Here is a 21254-nt window from a genome sequence, read left to right as displayed (position 1 = left end):
CGCTAAGCCGACACGAGAGCGGTGATTATTTATTTAAAATGGCCTTTGTTAAACGAGCTCAGCGAGCTGTGGACCCGCTATACCACAGGGTGGGCCGATTTTCAACATTAATGAAAAGGTGGAGTGAATCATAATGGAGAACCGGAGGTTGAGAGTGTGTGAGGCAGTAGACACTATTAGAATCGGTTACAGTATTAGTGGCAGGTACTGGGGTGTTGTACTGTGTTAGCCATTATGAATGTAGTGAGAAGTCAAGCTGAATGACACTTTTTATTGGCTAACTAGAAAGATCACAATAGGCAAGCTTCTGCAGCAACTCAGGCCCCTTCTTCAGGCAAGATGTAATCATTATTTGGTTAAATTCATTCTTCATTAACAGTTAAACACAAACAGTCGGTGCATACTGAATGTCCGGAATGTGGACACATCTATGCTGGGCTCCATCAAACTCGTGGCCCAGGATAAGCCAAAAACAAGGCCACAAGGCTCTAAATACAGCCTAAAAAAATCAAACTTCAACCTGGCCTCAAACTCAAAAAGCAGACTTCTCGGCCTCTGTGGTCCAAAACTGAAGAAACGATAAAGTAGGGATGAAGAAAAATCATAAATAGAACCCTGTCCCAAAAAACAACATTAACAGTTTTATTAACAAAATTCAAAAACAAGAGCAAAATGAAAAAAAAAAAAAAAACTGAATTAAAATGAGACTTGCCTAAAAGGCAAAGCCAATCAAATGATACCAAATCCAGAAAACAATATCCTTTAAACAGAGCTGAAAATCAGATCCAGAAATCATAAATAAAAAGGACTTACATAATCAAAGTTGAAAAAAGGAGCTAAAAAAACAAGACTGTAATCCTGTAATGTGTGTGTTTGTAATGGAGACCTGGCTCAAGGCTCTGGACTGGTAAGCAATACCAGCACTGGGACAAGAGGGGGCGCCACTGCTGACACAGCATTGTTTTTATTTTCCCCACAACTCTAAGGGATGTCAGCTGGAGGACAATTTAACTCACTTCCTGCTCTCTGGTAGTAAGCCCCGCCCCTTCTGAAGAAGCCAGTCAGTATTGGACTCGTCAGCAATGAAGTCAGAATACTCAGAACTCTGCATGTTGTTTTATTTAAAGTGCTGTTTATTTTCATTCTTTTTGACATTTACTAGCAGCTGGCATTAAACGGGGGACCCACTGGTTCTCCAACATGTTGTCTGACTCCTGCATATACTTATATACATATATACTTCCTTAGAAGGCTGGCGTCCTTCAACATCCGCAATAAGATGCTGCAGATGTTCTATCAGACGGTTGTGGCGAGCGTCCTCTTCTACGCGGTGGTGTGCTGGGGAGGCAGCATAAAGAAAAAGGACGTCTCACACCTGGACAAACTGGTGAGGAAGGCAGGCTCTATTGTAGGCACGGAGATGGACAGCGACGGGCGCTGAGCAGACTCCTGTCAATCATGGAGAATCCACTGCATCCACTGAACAGGATCATCTCCAGACAGAGGAGCAGCTTCAGTGACAGACTGCTGTCACCGTCCTGCTCCACTGACAGACTGAGGAGACCCCACACTATGCGACACTTCAGGTCCACCCAGGGGGGTAAACGTTAACATTATATATAAGTTATTGTCTGTTTTACCTGCATTGTTATCATTTTTTACTTTAATATTGTTCTTTATCAGTATGCTGCTGCTGGAGTATGTGAATTTTCCCCATGGGATTAATAAAGTATCTATCTATCTATCTATCTATCTATCTATCTATCTATCTATCTATCTATCTATCTATCTATCTATCTATTATATAGTGCCTTTCTTATCTATCTATCTATCTATCTATCTATCTATCTATCTATCTATCTATCTATCTATCTATCTATTTATCTATCTATCTATCTATCTATTTATCTATCTATAATATAGTGCCTTTCTTATCTATCTATCTATCTATCTATCTATCTATCTTTCTATCTATTATATAGTGCCTTTCTTATCTATCTATCTATCTATCTATCTATCTATCTATCTATCTATCTATATATCTATTATATAGTGCCTTTCTTATCTATCTATCTGTCTATTTTATAGTGACTTTCTTATCTATCTATCTATCTATTATATAGTGCCTTTCTTATCTATCTATCTATCTATCTATCTATCTATCTATCTATCTATCTATTATATAGTGCCTTTCTTATCTATCTATCTATCTATCTATCTATCTATCTATCTATCTATCTATCTATCTATATATTTATTATATAGTGCCTTTCATATCTATCTATCTATCTATCTATCTATCTATCTATCTATCTATCTATCTATCTATCTATCTATCTATCTATCTATCTATTATATAGTGCCTTTCTATCTATCTATCTATCTATCTAATTACAGTCATATGAAAATTTTTGGGAACTCCTCTTAATTTTTTAGATTTTTGTTTATCATTGGCTGAGCTTTTAATATCTGATATGCCTTATGGAAACGTAGTATTTCAGCAGTGACATTAAGTTTATTGGATTAACAGAAAATATGCAATTTGCATCATAACAAAATTAGACAGGTGCATAAATTTGGGCACCTCGGGGTATATGAGATATGATATCAATACTTAGTTGAGCCTCCTTTTGCTCCTTTTTCCTCTAGACGCTGTCCTCCTATAGCCTTTGAGTGTCTGGATTCTGGATGTTGGTATTTCTGACTATTCTTCCATACAAAATCTCTCCAGTTCAATTCAATTTGATGGCTGCCGAGCAAGGACTTTTCCACACAATGCTAGATGTTGAAAAAAGGGTCCCAAGACAAGTTTAGCAGCTTTAGACTTCAACAGGGTTCTCCATTTGTAAAGTTTCCAGTTGTGACTTGTTTTTCTGTTTACTCCATTGTAAGATATTTTATGTCCAGTTCAGGATTTTTCTTTATATTTTTGACGTTTTAAAGCCAGCTCCCCTTTATAGACCTGTGAAGGCCGAAGCCAGCAGGTAGTAGTTGTTGTAAGACTTGCAGGATTGGGGTACACTGGTGAAACGTCTTAGCCTGCCCCTGCCTTGTGCCTCTGTGTGAAGGCCTCCCAATTTTAGGAATGATAGCCAACAGGAGGACCTTGTCTAAAAATGACTGTCACTCCTAAACGACTTGTACGATATTTTTGGCAAACCCCTTAAATTAAAGTTGAAAGTCTAGACTTCAATCACCTCTTGATTGCTTTATTTCAAATCCACTGTGGAGGTGTGCAGAGCCAAAAGAATGAAAATTGTGTCACAGTCCAACTACTTATGTACCTGACTACAGCGCAGAATGACTCCGGTGTTATGTATGGAAGAGGCAACAGAAACGTTGGCACACTCACCAAACACCTTCAGAAGCAGCTCGCTCTGGTCCACTCCAGCTTTATTTGTGGCCTTGCAGAAATAGGAGCCCCCATCATCTTTCTTAATATTTCGGACAGTGAGCTCGGTACTCTTCTCTCTCATCAGATACTGGTCTGACTCTTCAATAAGTCTGCCATTCCTACAAGACAAAAATATTCATCAAATGAAGATGTTAACCTGATTATTCAACTTTCACCAGTATGTATGGTCTACAATTTGATTTAGGGCCGCCATCTTACCAGAGAACAAAACAAGAAGCCATGCACATCAAAAAGCTAAATGTGTTGATGTCTACTGTGGCAGATAGGGGGCGCTCTCAAGTCTTTGCCACACCCAAAATTACACTAAAGTGGCTGAAATGCCCTGTGGTGGGCTGGTGCCCTGCCCAGGGTTTGTTTCCTGCCTTGCGCCCTGTGTTGGTTGGGATTGGCTCCAGCAGACCCCCGTGACTCTGTAGTTCGGATATAGCGGGTTGGATAATGGATGGATGGATGGCTGAAATGCCAAGTTAATGAAGGGTTATTTGTGAAATAGTACCAGGCAGCAAAGGACCACAATATAAAGGAAACCAACAAGTAAAATAACAGCATTTGGACGCCTCCAGCTTTGTTAATAGTTGTTGTTTCTCTTTTGGTATGTGATGCTGGTTTGTTTATTCACGGGCATGGCCATCGTGTTTATCATTTCTACAGGACTGGATGGAAAATGCAGACTTGAAGTATCAGGAGACGGGTTTCAGACAAGCTCTCTCTGGGTCAGGTGACCACCACCTTTTCTGGGCAGCGCTGCCACTACAGTACCGTACACACGGGTGGGCCACAGTAGGTTTACAGTTGTTCGTATGGAAAATGACAAGCAGGATATGATTGCTACATTCAAGGGCACTTTAATAATACTGTAGTGATGATAAGAACTTGACAAATAATACAAATAAATAATACAAGAATAAACTCTGTGTTTTAGATTACACACAACTGTAAACCTACTTTTGTCCACCCCTCTATACAGTATATACAGTTGTGCTTGAAATTTATAAACCCTTTAGAATTTTCTATATTTCTGCATAAATATGACCTAAAACATCATCAGATTTTCACTCAAGTCCTAAGAGTAGATAAAGAGAAACCAGTTAAACAAATGAGACAGAAATATTATACTTGGTCATTTATTTATTAAGGAAAATGATCGAATATTACATATTTGTGAGTGGCAAAAGTATGTGAACCTTTGCTTTCAGTATCTGGTGTGACCCCCCAATAACTGCAACTAAAAGTTTCCGGTAACTTCTGATCATTCCTGCACACCGGCTTGAAGGAATTTGAACCCATTCCTCTGTACAGAACAGCTTCAACTCTGAGATGTTGGTGGGTTTCCTCACATGAACTGCTCTCTTCAGGTCCTTCCACAACATTTCGGTTGGGTTAAGGTCAGGACTTTGACTTGGCCATTCTAAAACATTAACTTTATTCTTCTTTAACCATTCTTTGGTAGAACGACTTGTGTGCTTAGGGTCGTTGTCTTGCTGAATGACCCACCTTCTCTTGAGACTCAGTTCATGTCCTGACATTTTCTTTTAGAATTCTCTGATATAATTCAGAATTCATTGTTCCATCAATGAAGGCAAGCCATCCTGGCCCAGATGTAGCAAAACAGGCCCAAACCCTGATACTACCACCACCATGTCTCACAGATGGGATAAGGTTCTTATGCTGGAATGCAGTGTTTTCCTTTCTCCAAACAGAACACTTTTCATTTAAACTAAAAAGTTCTATTTTGGTCTCATCCGTCCACAAAACCTTCTTCCAATAGCCTTCTGGTTTGTCCACGTGATCTTTAGCAAACTGCAGACGAGCAGAAATGGTTTTTTTTGGAGAGCAGTGGCTTTCTCCTTGCAACCCTGCCATGCACTCCATTGTTGTTCAGTGTTCTCCTCATGGTGGACTCATGAACATGAACATTAGCCAATGTGAGAGAGGCCTTCAGTTGCTTAGAAGTTACCCTGTGGTCCTTTGTGACCTCGCTGACTATTACACGTGTGCCTTGCTCTTGGAGTGATCTTTGTTGGTCGACCACTCCTGGGGAGGGTAACAATGGTCTTGAATTTCCTCCATTTGTACACAATCTGTCTGACTGTGGATTGGTGGAGTCCAAACTCTTTAGAGATGGTTTTGTAACCTTTTCCAGCCTGATGAGCATCAACAACTCTTTTTGTGAGGTCCTCAGAAATCTCCTTTGTTCGTGCCATGATACACTTCCACAAACCTGTGTTGTGAAGAGCAGACTTTGATAGATCCTGTTCTTTAAATAACACAGGGTGCCCACTCACACCTGATTGGCATCCCATTGATTGAAAACACCTGACACCTCACCTTCAAACTAACTGATCATCCTAGAGGTTCACATACTTTTGCCACTCACAAATATGTAATATTAAGTCATTTTCCTCAATAAATAAATGACCAAGTATAATATTTTTGTCTCATTTGTTTAACTGGTTTCTCTTTATCTACTTTTAGGCCTTGATTGAAAATCTGATGATGTTTCTAGATCATATTTAGGCAGAAATACAGAAAATTCTAAAGTGTTCACAAACTTTCAAGCACCACTGTATATGTTATAGAGTTCCTGTCAAATAATACAAAGAGTACATGACACGTGTTTCACTCTAATTGGGTCACATGAGATGTACGCACCTTGGCTTCCCTTTATGGGGATTAAACCTTGGACATCAGCGTGTGAGCCGAAGCTTCTGATATTGCATCACGGTCTACACCAGGGGGTAGAGCACAGTATTATATCCAATTGGCAAACATCTGCCATGCCCTCTCAGTTGTGAGAAACAGCTCTTAGAGATGTTACACAGTACCTGCCAAATAATACAAAGAGTACACGACACGTGTTTTGCCCTAATTAAGGCTCATCAGGTGACCGGCCGACCAATCACAAGCATCCCCTGCTAGGTGACCACCCAAATAATCAGAAGGTGTTTCAGACCTATGGATATAATACTACGACCTACACCCTGCTGAGTAAGTGAACCAGCTGCCGTGGCGCAACATCCCCAAAAGTGGAAGCAAAGGTGTGTACATCTGATGAGCAGACAACCCGAGGGAAATCCTGCTTGGGCCTGTCAACACCACTTCTGTTTCCAGCCCCAGTGACATCAATTCCTCTGACCGTCTATAAAAATGCCATCTTGTTACCATTAAGGCAGTTCTGTCTTGAACTCAGTCTATAAGGACTTTTCTTTGATTGTTTCTTTTTTGCATTTATTCCAAGCATATGGGGTGGCTACTCCAAACCTTTTTCTGCAAATTTATTATCTTTTACTATATACACTCACCTAAAGGATTATTAGGAAGACCATACTAATACGTTGTTTGACCCCCTTTCGCCTTCAGAACTGCCTTAATTCTACGTGGCATTGATTCAACAAGGTGCTGAAAGCATTCTTTAGAAATGTTGGCCCATATTGATAGGATAGCATCTTGCAGTTGATGGAGATTTGTGGGATGCACATCCAGGGCACGAAGCTCCCGTTCCACCACATCCCAAAGATGCTCTATTGGGTTGAGATCTGGTGACTGTGGGGGCCATTTTAGTACAGTGAACTCATTGTCATGTTCAAGAAACCAATTTGAAATGATTCGAGCTTTGTGACATGGTGCATTATCCTGCTGGAAGTAGCCATCAGAGGATGGGTACATGGTGGTCATGAAGGGATGGACATGGTCAGAAACAATGCTCAGGTAGCCCGTGGCATTTAAGCGATGCCCAATTGGCACTAAGGGGCTTAAAGTGTACCAAGAATACATCACCCACACCATTACACCACCACCTCCAGCCTGCAAAGTGGTAACAAGGCATGATGGATCCATGTTCTCATTCTGTTTACGCCAAATTCTGACTCTACCATTTGAATGTCTCAACAGACATCGAGACTCATCAGACCAGGCAACATTTTTCCAGTCTTCAACTGTACAATTTTGGTGAGCTCGTGCAAATTGTAGCCTCTTTTTCCTATTTGTAGTGGAGATGAGTGGTACCCGGTGGGTGCTGTTGTAGCCCATCCGCCTCAAGGTTGTGCGTGTTGTGGCTTCACAAATGCTTTGCTGCATACCTCGGTTGTAACGAGTGGTTATTTCAGTCAAAGTTGCTCTTCTATCAGCTTGAATCAGTCGGCCCATTCTCCTCTGACCTCTAGCATCAACAAGGCATTTTCGGCCACAGGACTACCGCATACTGGATGTTTTCCCTTTTCACACCATTCTTTGTAAACCCTAGAAATTGTTGTGCGTGAAAATCCCAGTAACTGAGCAGATTGTGAAATACTCAGACCGGCCCGTCTGGCACCAACAACCATGCCACGCTCAAAATTGCTTAAATCACCTTTCTTTCCCATTCTGAAATTCAGTTTGGAGTTCAGGAGATTGTCTTGACCAGGACCACACCCCTAAATGCACTGAAGCAACTGCCATGTGATTGGTTGATTAGATAATTGCATTAATGAGAAATTGAACAGGTGTTCCTAATAATCCTTTAGGTGAGTGTATACGAGGCTGCGGTGGGCTGGTGCCCTGCCCGGGGTTTGTTTCCTGCCTTGCACCCTGTGTTGGCTGGGATTGCCTCCAGCAGACCCCTGTTATCCTGTAGTTAGGATATAGTGGATTGGATAATGGATGGATGGATATATACGAGGTGAGACACAAAAATAGCCAGACTGGTCTTGGGGCTTTCCTGGAAAACCATCTGAAGGTTGGACGAACGTGAATCATAGAACTATGTCCCCTTCCACATGCCCTTTCAAACCACCGACTGGCTCGGTATATCCTGTGAAGAGCCCAGTCAGTATTTACACAACAATCGCTACACGAGAAATGTCGAATGTAAAAATCAAACAGCGAATCAACATCAAATTTCACACGAAATTGAACAAAACTGCCACAGAAACTTATAAAGTTTTAAAAACAGTGCACAGTCATAACAGTTTGACTCACACACAAGTTTTTGAGTGGCACAAACGTTTCAAGGAAGGACAAGAAAATGCTGCGGTGGGTTGGCGCCCTGCCTGGGGTTTGTTTCCTGTCTTGTGCCCCGTGTTGGCTGGGATTGGCTCCAGCAGACCCCCGTGACCCTGTAGTTCAGATATAGCGGGTTGGATAATGGATGGATGGACAAGAAAATGTGGAAGATGTTCAATGCCCAGGTCAAGGGAGGGGAGTGAGTGCTTCACCAAGACAATGCTCCCGCGCACAATGCTTTTTCCGTAAAGCAATTTTTGACTGACCTAAATATTCCTGTCCTCGATCATCCTCCCTATTCGCCCGATTTAGCTCCCTGCGTTTCTTACTTCTTACAGAAAATAAAAAGTGACCTGAAGGGAGCACATTTGTCTTTAATGGATAAAGTGAAGACAGAAACGGCAAGTCTGTTGAAAACCCTCAAGCAAGAAGCCTTCCAGCACTGTTTCAATCAATGGAAGATGGAGTGGTGTAGAGATCAGGAATCCCATTGAGAACTTGTGGTCAATCCTCAAGAGGCGGGTGGACAGCCACAAACCCACCAATTCTGACCAACTCCAAGCATTGATTATTCAAGAATGGACTGCCATCAGTAGGGATTTGGCCCAGAAGTTGATAGACAGACAGCATGGCAGGGCGAATTGCAGAGGTCTTGAAAAGGAAATATTGACTCTTTGCATAAACGTAATGTAATTGTCAATAAAAGCCTCATGAAATGCTTGTAATTTTACTTCAGTATGCCATAGAAACATCCGACAAAAAGATCTAAAAACACTGAAGCAGCACAGTTCGTGAAAACCAACACTTGTGTCATTCTCAGAACTTCTGGCCACAACTCTGTAGTAGAGTTAAATAGGTGGGAGTAGGGAGCATTTGCTGAGAAATGTTTGTTCCATGTGCTTCCTTAGATAGGAGGAGGAGAAAATCCAAGAGGACCACTGAGATTACTTCCAATTTGATCCCAACCCCACCCCAACCGGGCCTAGCAGTATATAACGCAGAGTTCCAGCAGAAGTTGCCATTCATTCACGGACCATTCTCTAAGGAGCTCCGATCTTTAAACGACCTGGACACTGCAATTAGACAGGGTATCCTGTGGGACTAAGCGTAACCCCTAACCCTAACCCTAACCCTCATTGCCTTGTCCTTTGTGTTCATTTACAATATACAGTTAGTGTTGGGCTGCAGCAGTGAGCATCTGCCTCAGGCTTATATGGCCAAAACATTGTGTCTTTTTACCTTCTTCATTTGTCATCATGGAAATAAACTTTAACTTGCCTCTTTTACAATACATAGGCGCATACTCTATGGTATATCACAGTATTTGATTGACTTTTCAGCCACCTTAAAACTGTGAAGAGAAGCTGTCCGGAATCTGCTGGTTCATTAACTAGCCTACTCTCAACAAGATGATTTTAGAAAAGTAACCCACATCTTGTTATAAATGTGACATTAACTCTTTTAGGGCAGATGTCGACTTTTGTCGACAGGAGGGGCGCATGTAGACAAAAGTCGATTTCCAGGGGTAGAGGGCGACAATCAGCTGTTAATAGCGATAAAACAAAACTCACTGTTACAGTACGTCCCAGGCACTCACTCTCTGATGATGTTTTGCACATTATCGCTGAGTCGGACTCTGATTTTTCAGAATCTGATTTCGTTGACAGTGATCAGGAGATCGAGCAAGAGAGTGAGGAGCTGGCATCAGCTGATCGGACACCAGCCGATGCCACCCCAGCTGATCAGCTGAGCGCATTCGCGCACCCGATGCACCTACGGCAAGGTTCGTGTGGGAGGAATACCCAGACATTGATCTGTGGGAGCCAGACTAAGTTGGCTTGCTGTTGGACACGACAGATTAGCAGCCGCTGGACTACTTCAGGCTGTTCACTCCCGATGCTGTTTTTCAGCTACTGTCAGATAAAACAAACAGGTATGCAGAGCAATGCTTTGAATCGCGAGCTGCGCTTGCACTGCATTCTCGTTTTTTTCAAAGTGGAAACCCACAACGAAAGAGAAGATGAAGGGCGTTGTGGTATTACAAATAGAGATGGGACTATACTGGCGATATAACTTCAGGAAGCATTGGTCCAAACGTGCTATGTCCCCTGGTGGCTTTGGACAGGTTATGCCACATGATATGTGTGTGCAGCTGCAAAGTTTTATTCACTTCTGTGATAACCAGAAGCAAATACCAAGGGGTGAGCCAGGCTATAACCCCATGTATGAAATTCAGCCCCTGCTTGACATTGTGGAACCAACATATAAACAATTTTATCAGCCTGGCTGTGATTTCTCTGTACGTGAATCTATGATAAAATATAAGGGACACCTTTTTGTCTGCCAATATATGCCAGACAAGCCCACAAAGTATGGCATAAAGGAAATACAAATACTGGCTTCTGCCTGAAAGTAATCACATATACAGGAAAGTATTTCTTTCAAAGAGAGAACTGTCCCTTGACAAGTCAGGTTGTGCTGGAGCTGCTTCGGGGCTATGAACATTTGGGTCATGTTGTGTACATGGACAATTTTTATATATGCCCAGAATTGTTCATGGAGCTACAGAGCAGGGCAATTGGAGCTTGTGGCACAGTGAGGGTGAACAGGAGACACAGGCCTTCACAGGATGAAGAGGAAAAGAGGTGACAATACGATTTTCACGCGGGCGGAAAACTTGGTGGCAGGGGCATGGCACGATGTCAAACGGGTGACTTGTCTCTCTACAGTACACACTAACAATATACTGTATGTGAGAAGGTCCAGCAACAGACAATTGAAAAGGAGGCAGCAGTGCAACGTGGCAATGCATTCAGTTGGCTGCTTTGAGCGAGATCAGACTTGGCAGGGCTTTGCTATGATATACAGTACATGTGAAGTCATATACTGTAGTATGCAAGCTCATACAACATGCAAGACAGTAACATTTGTCAAAAGTAAATATTTTTTGTTGATTTGATATGTTAAACCTTTGTGTTCTTTTTTTTTTTTTTTGGAAAAATATTCAGCCCTGGGAGAAAAGAAACAAAAAACAAAATTAGCCGTTAAAGAGTTAAGGTGTGTCTATCTGAGCAACTAGTGCCCCCTGCTGGGCACACAATGACCTTGAAGTAGATGGACCACAGAAGCAGACCACCATGCCGAGTGCCACCCCTGTCACTGGTATTACATGCCCCACAGCGTCCAGATGTGCAACGCTGATAAGAGACCTGAGCAGACAGACTCGAGACTGGCATGGCTGCCAGCCCTGCACCTTCTAAATATTGACATGAAAGTGGTGAATACTTAGGACTTATTTGTAGTGAATTTGGACCTGTTAATACTTTGCCATTAAAGAGACTCTTTGTATTGATACTGGTATCAAATGAAAACCACTGTGATTCAATGTTGCATGATAATAAACTGTGAAAATTTGTGAATACTTCTCATAGACACTGTGAATATTGTGATAGATGGCCAAGAACCCTGCCCCGCTGGGATGCCTGGCGGAAGGAGAAACCAGGAGAGCGGCACTTCTTTTCCCTGGGCACTCGGCCGGTCCTTGCTCCCTGGGGGACAACACTTCTGGGACACCAGGAAGTGCTGACAGAGCAGGGATGGTTTATGCCCAGAGTGCTTCCGGGTGCAAGGGCAGCACTGGTGAGTGCTGCCGGAAGTTCATCGTCAGGCACCTGGAGCACATCTGGGGCCGCCTCACTCCATTCAGGGAGCCGGAGTCGGGTGGAAGAAGGACACAGCTTGTGTGGCGGGAGTGGAGGTGGCCGAGAGAACCGAGTACTGTGACCTGTAAATAATTGTAAATATAATGTTGCTGTAAATAAACGTGTGTGTGGTGGACACTGCGTTGTCGTGTCTGCCTGTGGCCGGGCTATCCTTTACAATATATGGTGAGGTACTGAGCAGAAATTAGGAAAACCTTAGGATGTCACTATGGAAGAAGTCACGCTAGCTGCGATTCAAATGATTTATCCTGTAACTGTAGATTAATGGGACAAACTGGAGTCAAATCAATGGCCCACTCTGCTGATGGATAGGAGACGTGAAGCTGCAGTGAGTCAATGCAATTACCATCGGTTTTGAACTCCCCTAAAGGGTTAACAGTGGAGCCTTACCTGTACCAGGTGATGACAGGTTCGGGGTAACCTGAAGCCCTGCAGACGAACGTCACCGTCTCCTGCCGCTCTGCTGTCGCATTGAAAGACCTCTGAGCCACGGACAGAATTGGAGGCACTGAAACATAAGAAGAAAAAAAATAAGAAATATGGAGTCACTGGAAAGGCCTGGCAGTCGGCGGCACTGTATTTATGTGCTGAAGCACCCTGGGTGAGTAGAAGCGCTTGATCATTCCTCTCAGTCTGCTTTTCAGATCGATTAGTAAAGCTGTACATAAAGCAGTTTCTTCTTTCAGTGTTTCTCCAAAGATCTCACCTCAAAAGTTAAACACATGAAGTGTGAGGCTTGATCAATGCCTAAATAAACGGAGTGAGGAAAGCCTGGCATCGGAATGAAGGAGGAGAGTGCAGTCCTTGGGCCCAGAAGGAACATTTAGGATATTATTATTTTAACAAGCCTGACCTTTTTGATGGGAAAGATACAGTTTAATGGTTACTTGTGGATCACAGATAATTGCCAGCACTGAAAGTAATGAGACGTGAATGTGGACGAGAGAGTAACGTACAGTAATGTACAATAAGCGCAGTGGGGGCTAAAGATCTGCACTGGGATCTGGGAAGCTGCTGGTTCAGATCTCGTTACTGTCAGAATGAAGTTGGGCCTTCTCTGGGGAGCTGTACAGTGTCTGTGGATCACCCTCCTGACTCATCTTGGGTAAGCAGAAACAGACATGGGGGCAGCTGGGTGGGAAAGTTAATGCAGTTCAGGGGAGAACTGATGTGTCTGCTTGGAGGTCAGACCACAATAACAGCCCACTTTAAGACCCACGTACAATACAAACCAGGAACGACGGAGATGCGCTGGTCAGTTTAAACAAATGCGAAACTCAGTAAAGGGGCTCCCCACGGACAAAGCAAAGAGGAGTGGGACATTGTATGCAGTTCACTATAATATTTCTTTACTCCTGTTCTTTTCTATACAACGCTTAAAACATTTGATTCATTCCATGTGCCACAGTAATGCACAGCCTGTAAATGTCAACGTTGTACAGTATGTGATAAGCTAAAGTAGACCACAATTCAGTATGTATTCCTCTTGGTCTAATCCCTCCAAAACTGTAATGGTGCACAGTTACAACAACGCATTACCTTCACATCTGACTGCAGCTACCACTTTTACAATATCTGCTACAGGGTGAAATTATACTTATGCCCAAAATTCCTATTACTCCTACTAATTACGTGTTTCAATTAAAAACAATACAGTTTCACGTCAAATTGTGTTTAACAATAACAATAAAACAAAAACCAAAACCAATCAGTAAGAAGAGCAAAAATTGATCTAAGGTAGACATCTATCTATCTATCCAATATATAGTGCCTTTTCTATCTATCCATTTATCTATCTATTATATAGTGCCTTTCATATCTATCTATCTATTTATCATATAGGGTCATCACATATATCTATCTATTATATAGCGCCTTTCACATCTATCCAGCTGTCTATCTTGTATATAGTGCCTTTCATATGTATTTCTTGATATCTGTATATCTGTTTACCTATCCACACACATCTTTCACATCTATCTATCTATCTATCTATATATATATATATGTACTATAATCTATCTATATATATATATATGTACAGTATATGTATATCTATATATCTATATATGTAATTGGATGGCAACTAGAGGGCCTGAATAATAGAAGTACCACACTAGACCAGGGGGTGGCGAGCTGCACTAACTCTCTTACTCTCAGTACTCTGCAGGCCATCTACAGGACGTCCCATTAGGTACTGAAGTCCCATTAGGTCCCATTGAAGACGTCACTTCCGGTCCCAAACACGTCATTTCTGGGACTGCCACTGAAGTCACTTCCAGTCCCGATGTCATCGCTTTTGGCTCCGGTTTCCAATGATATCACTTCCTGTACTGCCCTTTAAAGCTGCCATTTTGCCTCTTTACCATCATTTCCATTTTGAACTCCAATCTATGCACATCAGTGGCATAATTTACACCCTTTTGCAGCCAGGGAACAATATATGGGTGGCACTTATGGTGACAATATAGGGTGGCATGGTGGTGCAGTGGGTAGCGCTGCAGCCTCACAGTGAGGAGACCTGGGTTTGCTTTCTGGGTCCTCCCTGTGTAGAGTTTGCATGTTCTGCCCATGTCTGCATGGGTTTCCTCCAGGTACTCTGGTTTCCTCCCACAGTACAAAGACATGCAGGTTAGGTGCATTGGCGATTCTAAATTGTCCCTAGTGTATGTGCTTGGTGTGTGTGTGTGCGTCCTACGGTGGGCTGGCACCCTGTCCAGGGTTTGTTTCCTGCCTTGCGCTCTGTGTTGGCTGGGATTGGCTCCAGCAGACCCCTTTGAAACTGTAGTTAGGATATAGCGGGATGGATTAATATATATATATATATATATATATATATATATATATATATATATATATATATATATATATATATACAGTGGTGTGAAAAACTATTTGCCCCTTCCTGATTTCTTATTCTTTTGCATGTTTGTCACACAAAATGTTTCTGATCATCAAACACATTTAACCATTAGTCAAATATAACACAAGTAAACACAACATGTAGTTTTTAAATGATGGTTTTTATTATTTAGGGAGAAAAAAAAATCCAAACCTACATGGCCCTGTGTGAGAAAGTAATTGCCCCTGAACCTAATAACTGGTTGGGCCACCCTTAGCAGCAATAACTGCAATCAAGCGTTTGCGATAACTTGCAATGAGTCTTTTACAGCGCTCTGGAGGAATGTTGGCCCACTCATCTTTGCAGAATTGTTGTAATTCAGCTTTATTTGAGGGTTTTCTAGCATGAACCGCCTTTTTAAGGTCATGCCATAGCATCTCAATTGGATTCAGGTCAGGACTTTGACTAGGCCACTCCAAAGTCTTCATTTTGTTTTCTTCAGCCATTCAGAGGTGGATTTGCTGGTGTGTTTTGGGTCATTGTCCTGTTGCAGCACCCAAGATCGCTTCAGCTTGAGTTGACGAACAGATGGCGGACATTCTCCTTCAGGATTTTTTGGTGGCCAGTAGAATTCATGGTTCCATCTATCACAGCAAGCCTTCCAGGTCCTGAGGCAGCAAAACAACCCCAGACCATCACACTACCACCACCATATTTTACTGTTGGTATGATGTTCTTTTCTGAAATGCTGTGTTCCTTTTACGCCAGATGTAACGGACATTTGCCTTCCAAAAGTTCAACTTTTGTCTCATCAGTCCACAAGGTATTTTCCCAAAAGTCTTGGCAATCATTGAGATGTTTCTTAGCAAAATTGAGATAAGCCCTAATGTTCTTTTTGCTTACCAGTGGTTTGCGTCTTGGAAATCTGCCATGCAGGCTGTTTTTGCCCAGTCTCTTTCTTATGGTGGAGTCGTGAACACTGACCTTAATTGAGGCAAGTGAGGCCTGCAGTTCTTTAGACGTTGTCTTGGGGTCTTTTGTGACCTCTCGGATGAGTCGTCTCTGCGCTCTTGGGGTAATTTTGGTCGGCCGGCCACTCCTGGGAAGGTTCACCACTGTTCCATGTTTTTGCCATTTGTGGATAATGGCTCTCACTGTGGTTCGCTGGAGTCCCAAAGCTTTAGAAATGGCTTTATAACCTTTACCAGACTGATGGATCTCAATTACTTCTGTTCTCATTTGTTCCTGAATTTCTTTGGATCTTGGCATGATGTCTAGCTTTTGAGGTGCTTTTGGTCTACTTCTCTGTGTCAGGCAGCTCCTATTGAAGTGATTTCTTGATTGAAACAGGTGTGGCAGTAATCAGGCCTGGGGTGGCTACGAAAATTGAACTCAGGTGTGATACACCACAGGTAGGTTATTTTTAACAAGGGGCAATTACTTTTCACATAGGGCCATGTAGGTTTGGATTTTTTTCTCCCTAAATAATAAAAACCATCATTTAAAAACTGCATTTTGTGTTTACTTGTGTTATATTTGACTAATGGTTAAATGTATTTGATGATCAGAAACATTTTGTGTGACAAACATGCAAAAGAATAAGAAATCAGGAAGGGGGCAAATAGTTTTTCACACCACTGTATATATATATATATATATATATAGTATAGTATAGTATATATACAGTATAGTAGCCCCACTGCTCTAGTGCATTTCCCGGCTTTCTAGTATAACATATATACCATACTATTATTTCTAGTATAATATAAAATGAGATATCTTGAAGGATAGGTTCAGTATTATTCAAGTCAAAGTTATTACTTCACAATCATGGCAAATATTCATTTGACACATAAATTTGAATTCTAAAGTAAAGCATTTTTTTTTTATTGTAAAGACCCCTTATCTGTTCTTACAGCTTGCCATGGGATCAAAGGGGAGATGCGTCCATAGGTGACAGATAAAGCCTTAAAACTGATCAAATACGTTCACTTTGAAGCAGTAAATGTTTCCATTAAAGAAACCGTGCCTACTGCATTTCTGAGGCATTCTTGTGGCAATGAGAAGAAACTGGAGATAATGAATGTATTACTGATTGTTGGTCCTAGTTTCCCTGAGGTAGGAATACATTTCCTGTTCGCTTGTCTACTCACAGCTGCCATTACAAGTGGAGATAAGACAGCCATCCCACTCCCCCTTCCAATACGTGCGAAATCTCAAGACGCAGATCAATATTCGATGATGTTTGCCCTGGAAAATGGACATATTGAGTAAATGTTAAGGCTTTTTCATTCACCTATGGACTTGTGTGCCCTTCATCCCCATTGTAAGCTGCTTGAACAGACAAGGTGTTTTTAATATTTACAAAAAAATGCTTCACTTTAGAACTCATTTCAGAACACATTTAGAATTGTAATAATTATTTAATAATTACAAATTAATACATAATTGAGCGGAGTGGTGGCTCTGAGGCTAAGGACCTGTGCTGGTATCCTGAAGGTTGTCTGTTCAAATCCCCATCACTGCCAAAAGAGATCCTACTCTGCTGGGCCCTTGAGCAAGGCCCTGAACCTTCAATTGCTCCAGGGCTGCTGTACAATGGCTGACCCTGCGCTCTGACCCCAAGGGGTATGCGAAAACTAACAAACTCCTAATATGAGAAATTGTATAAGGCGAAATAAAGAACAAAAAAATAATTGTGAAGAAAGCAATTTCACCAAAAACAGACTTCACCCTTTAAAAGGAATTTGTTAACATACTTGTGCCCCATCCAGGGACAGTTCCTTGTACCCGATGCTATCAAGAAAGACTCAGTTTGGACCCAGATGTTCAATTCATAATAAAATTTAGCAGTCTAACTAACTAACTAACTAACAACTAACACACACATTAACTGTTTGATTACATTATTAATTAGTTAATTAACTCACGCAAGGTCAGCAGGAATTAATACTTGCAATAATCAGATAGGAAAGATTATTAGATATATAAGAAAATTGAAGAATAAAGTCTGCTGAAATATTGATCTACCTCAGCACAACCCAATGTCTTTATTCTCTACAATTATTTTCTTTTTTACCATTTCACTTTATGTATATATTTTTTATACAACTATGAAAGACACTTCTATAATAAGCCAAAAAATTCTGATTGTGTCGCAGGCCTCTTTCAAGGTTATTTTAATCTGAGCTAATGAGTAACAAAAATGCAAAGTAGCCCACTTTATATTTGCTCACAGGACTGGCTGAAGTCCAATTAATTTATAAAATTAGAATGAGAAAACATAGCGTATTTCAGCTCTGGTCGGGTCCCACCTCTGTCTCATGAAGGACTAGACTGCTCACCCGCATGTCGTGTCTGAGTCTCGAACACCGGTGCTCCTTCACGAGCATCTGAACAAGAAACACAAGCAACACGGCCACGGCTAGCGTTTAGATAAAAAAGGTGCAGAGAAACATGGGATCGTCTGATAATTAGGTCAAAGGATCAGGTGGTGCGCTCCCGAAGGAAGACAAGCTTCTCCTTAATTAGTGGGCCTCCTCCAGCGATCATGGCTGCCATATTAATCCACTGTCTACTCCTTGCTATGTGGCGCATTGCTAAGTTGGATCTTGTCTGAGAATCTACTCTTTTTTTAAGCCCTGATTGTTTATATTAAAGTATTACGTTTACAAATAAACCCAACAAAAAATGAGGCCCCAGGTAAGCAGGCCGATTAGGGTCACCACGGGGTACACTGCCTCCTGTCATTGTGTCTCAGTATTTGACCTGCTGGGAAAAGAGAGTGGGCAGTACCTGTCTTAACAGGAAGGGTCCAGTGGCATTCCTGCATTAATGGTGTGTGGACACTAGAGGGGGGGCTAAGATCGTCCAACCCCAGACAAGGCCTAACAGACACCGGTCCAGTTAAAATAAAGATGTTTAATTTTACCTTCCACAAAGGTTCCAGAAATGCAATAAACACAAATCCTTCCACCCTGACTTGCTTCTTTCTCATCCTCTCCAGCTCCCAGGCAAGCTTTGTCCAATTCCACCTGACTCTGACTCACCTAGATCAGGTTGAGTGGCTTCTTTTATCCTAGACCCAAGGACTACTTCTGATGTTTGAGCATCGCCCGATGGAAGCACTAACATGTCAAACTGAAGTCCCATAAAGCAGGGATGAGGAATCCCAGTAGTAGCTCCTGGTGGCCCCCAATGAACCTGACACGGCTGTTCTTGAGGACCCCAATATTCAGCGTTCCTTGCGGATATCTGTACAGGTACAACCACCCAAGGAAGCTGACTCACAAACTAAATCATTATCTGAGCATGAGGAACACAAATCTCATCCATTTGAATCACAAACTGAATCATTACCCAAGACAGAGGAGAATAACTCCTGTTCACTTGATTCACACCTTTAATCAGTGCCCGATTACAATTTGAATTCATTTGTTTCATGAACTAAATCATTACCTGAGTATGAGGCAAATAATTCTAATTTGTTCTGATTCATAAACAGACATTACCAGAGAATAAGTCAAATCGTTCTCGTTTATTGATTCATGCAATAAATCATTATCTGAATACAAGAGACATGACAACTCAATTATTTGAATCATGAACTGAATCATTACCTGAGAACGAGGTGTTATAATAATTCTTGTTAATTTGATTCATGAAGTATCTGAGTACAAGGCACACGATTCTCATTTAATTGAATCGCAAACTGAATCATTACCCAAGAATGATGCATCAAGAATGATGAATAATTCTCATGCATTTGATTCAAATCTTTAATCATTACTTAAGCACAAGGCACACAATTCTCATTCATTTATTATTCTCTAACACACCGTTGTCATATTTTGTGCATTAAAACAAAACAATGTCATATGGCATGAATCCATCAGCCTTGTAAATATATCACTTTATTATATATGTAATTATATATGAATTATTTGATTTTATATTTGGGTGCCAGTCATTCACAAGGGACACATCCCACCCCGAAAGGTTTATTCTACTTTAGACCTATTGATGAATCAAACAAATAACTTCCTTGTCATCTTTACCTTTTCGTAAGCTTTTTCTAAAGACTATATATATATATATATATATATATATATATATATATATATATATATATATATATATATATATATATATATATATATATATATATGTCCAGACTTTGCTATCCACATTTTCTTTTATGCTTTTCTCTAGCTAGAGTGTTGGAAGTAATAAGGTAGATTTCTTTGAGTACCTGGAGTAGCCAGAAGTTTGCCATACGCTCTCTGCTGCGAGGTTTATTAAGGGCTGAGGGTGAAAGCTCCCCCCAATAGTAGGAAACAGTACGTAAAGTAAGGCATTCTTGGTTGATACATGGCCTATAGCCAAGGATGTTGAGCCTTTCTATGTTTGAATATATCTTTGGAGACCAAAGGTATTATTTTGGTCTGAGATATATCTAAGACTGTGCACATTGTTCAAGCCTATGATAAGTAAGTCTCTAGGAGTACTAGGGAAAGCGGACTGTGCATGTGTTATTCATACGGTACTTGTGAGGGTTAAAGTGCTAGGGAATAACATGCATGTGAATACGTCTTTCATACGGTACTTTGTGGTTAGGGTCTGTGTGTATGCATATATCTATGTATGTGTGTGTTAATCTTGAAGTGCAACAGTAGACCAACCAGGTAACAAACTTCACAAGTACACTTACCCCTAGGTAAAGGGTAAGTACAGGGAAATGCCACGATAATACAAATGGGTAGCGAATTAAGAACTCAATAAAGTGAATCAAGATGCCCTTCACTGTCAGCTTTTCCTCTTCTGCCATTTTTCCCTAATTTTCTATCATCCATTCAATGTAATATTTTTCTAGAAAAACCTGATTCTTGTAATCTGTGAAAGGAGGGAATAGGAGAGTTGCAAAACTAAAACAGTTAGAGAACAGATGGGGAAAAAGCAAAGTTAACCTCAAAGACAAACAGCAGTCAGTCGAGAGGGAGAATATTACAGGAACTTAATGGGCCAAAAGCAATAAAATAACCATAGTAGTTCTTTTATCTGTTAATTTTTTAGTTCAATCATTTCAATTTTGAGCAGTTTTAGTAATGCAAAGACACATTTTAATAATGAGGCCAGTGCAATACAAGCCCTTTTGGATGTTAGACGTTTTGGAGGAGCCAGTCTTAAAGACTATGTCTGCAGGAGATAGCCATTGATTGCAAAGTAATAATAATAATTAAATTAAATTTAATTGTAAAAGAAAGTGGATAATACTGGCAAGGTATTGGTGATCTAA

General features: G+C 41.2%; 1 protein-coding gene across 3 annotated transcripts in view; it reads right to left on the bottom strand.

Annotated features, from left to right (window-relative positions):
- Positions 1-21254, bottom strand: part of LOC120522832 (neural cell adhesion molecule 2-like) — a 1092848-nt gene that overhangs the window by 451410 nt on the left and 620184 nt on the right. For all 3 annotated transcript variants that reach the window (XM_039743520.1, XM_039743521.1, XM_039743522.1), the window contains exons 6-7: positions 12508-12625; positions 3353-3513 (exon numbers count right to left, since the gene is read on the bottom strand). In XM_039743520.1, the coding sequence (XP_039599454.1) occupies positions 3353-3513; positions 12508-12625 (279 nt within the window). The remainder of the gene's footprint in view (positions 1-3352; positions 3514-12507; positions 12626-21254) is intronic.

Source organism: Polypterus senegalus, chromosome 2 (genome assembly GCF_016835505.1).
Source record: "Polypterus senegalus isolate Bchr_013 chromosome 2, ASM1683550v1, whole genome shotgun sequence".
Classification (NCBI taxonomy): Eukaryota; Metazoa; Chordata; class Cladistia; order Polypteriformes; family Polypteridae; genus Polypterus; species Polypterus senegalus.
Note: the sequence above shows the minus strand (reverse complement) of the source record. Positions and strands in the feature narration are given on the sequence as shown.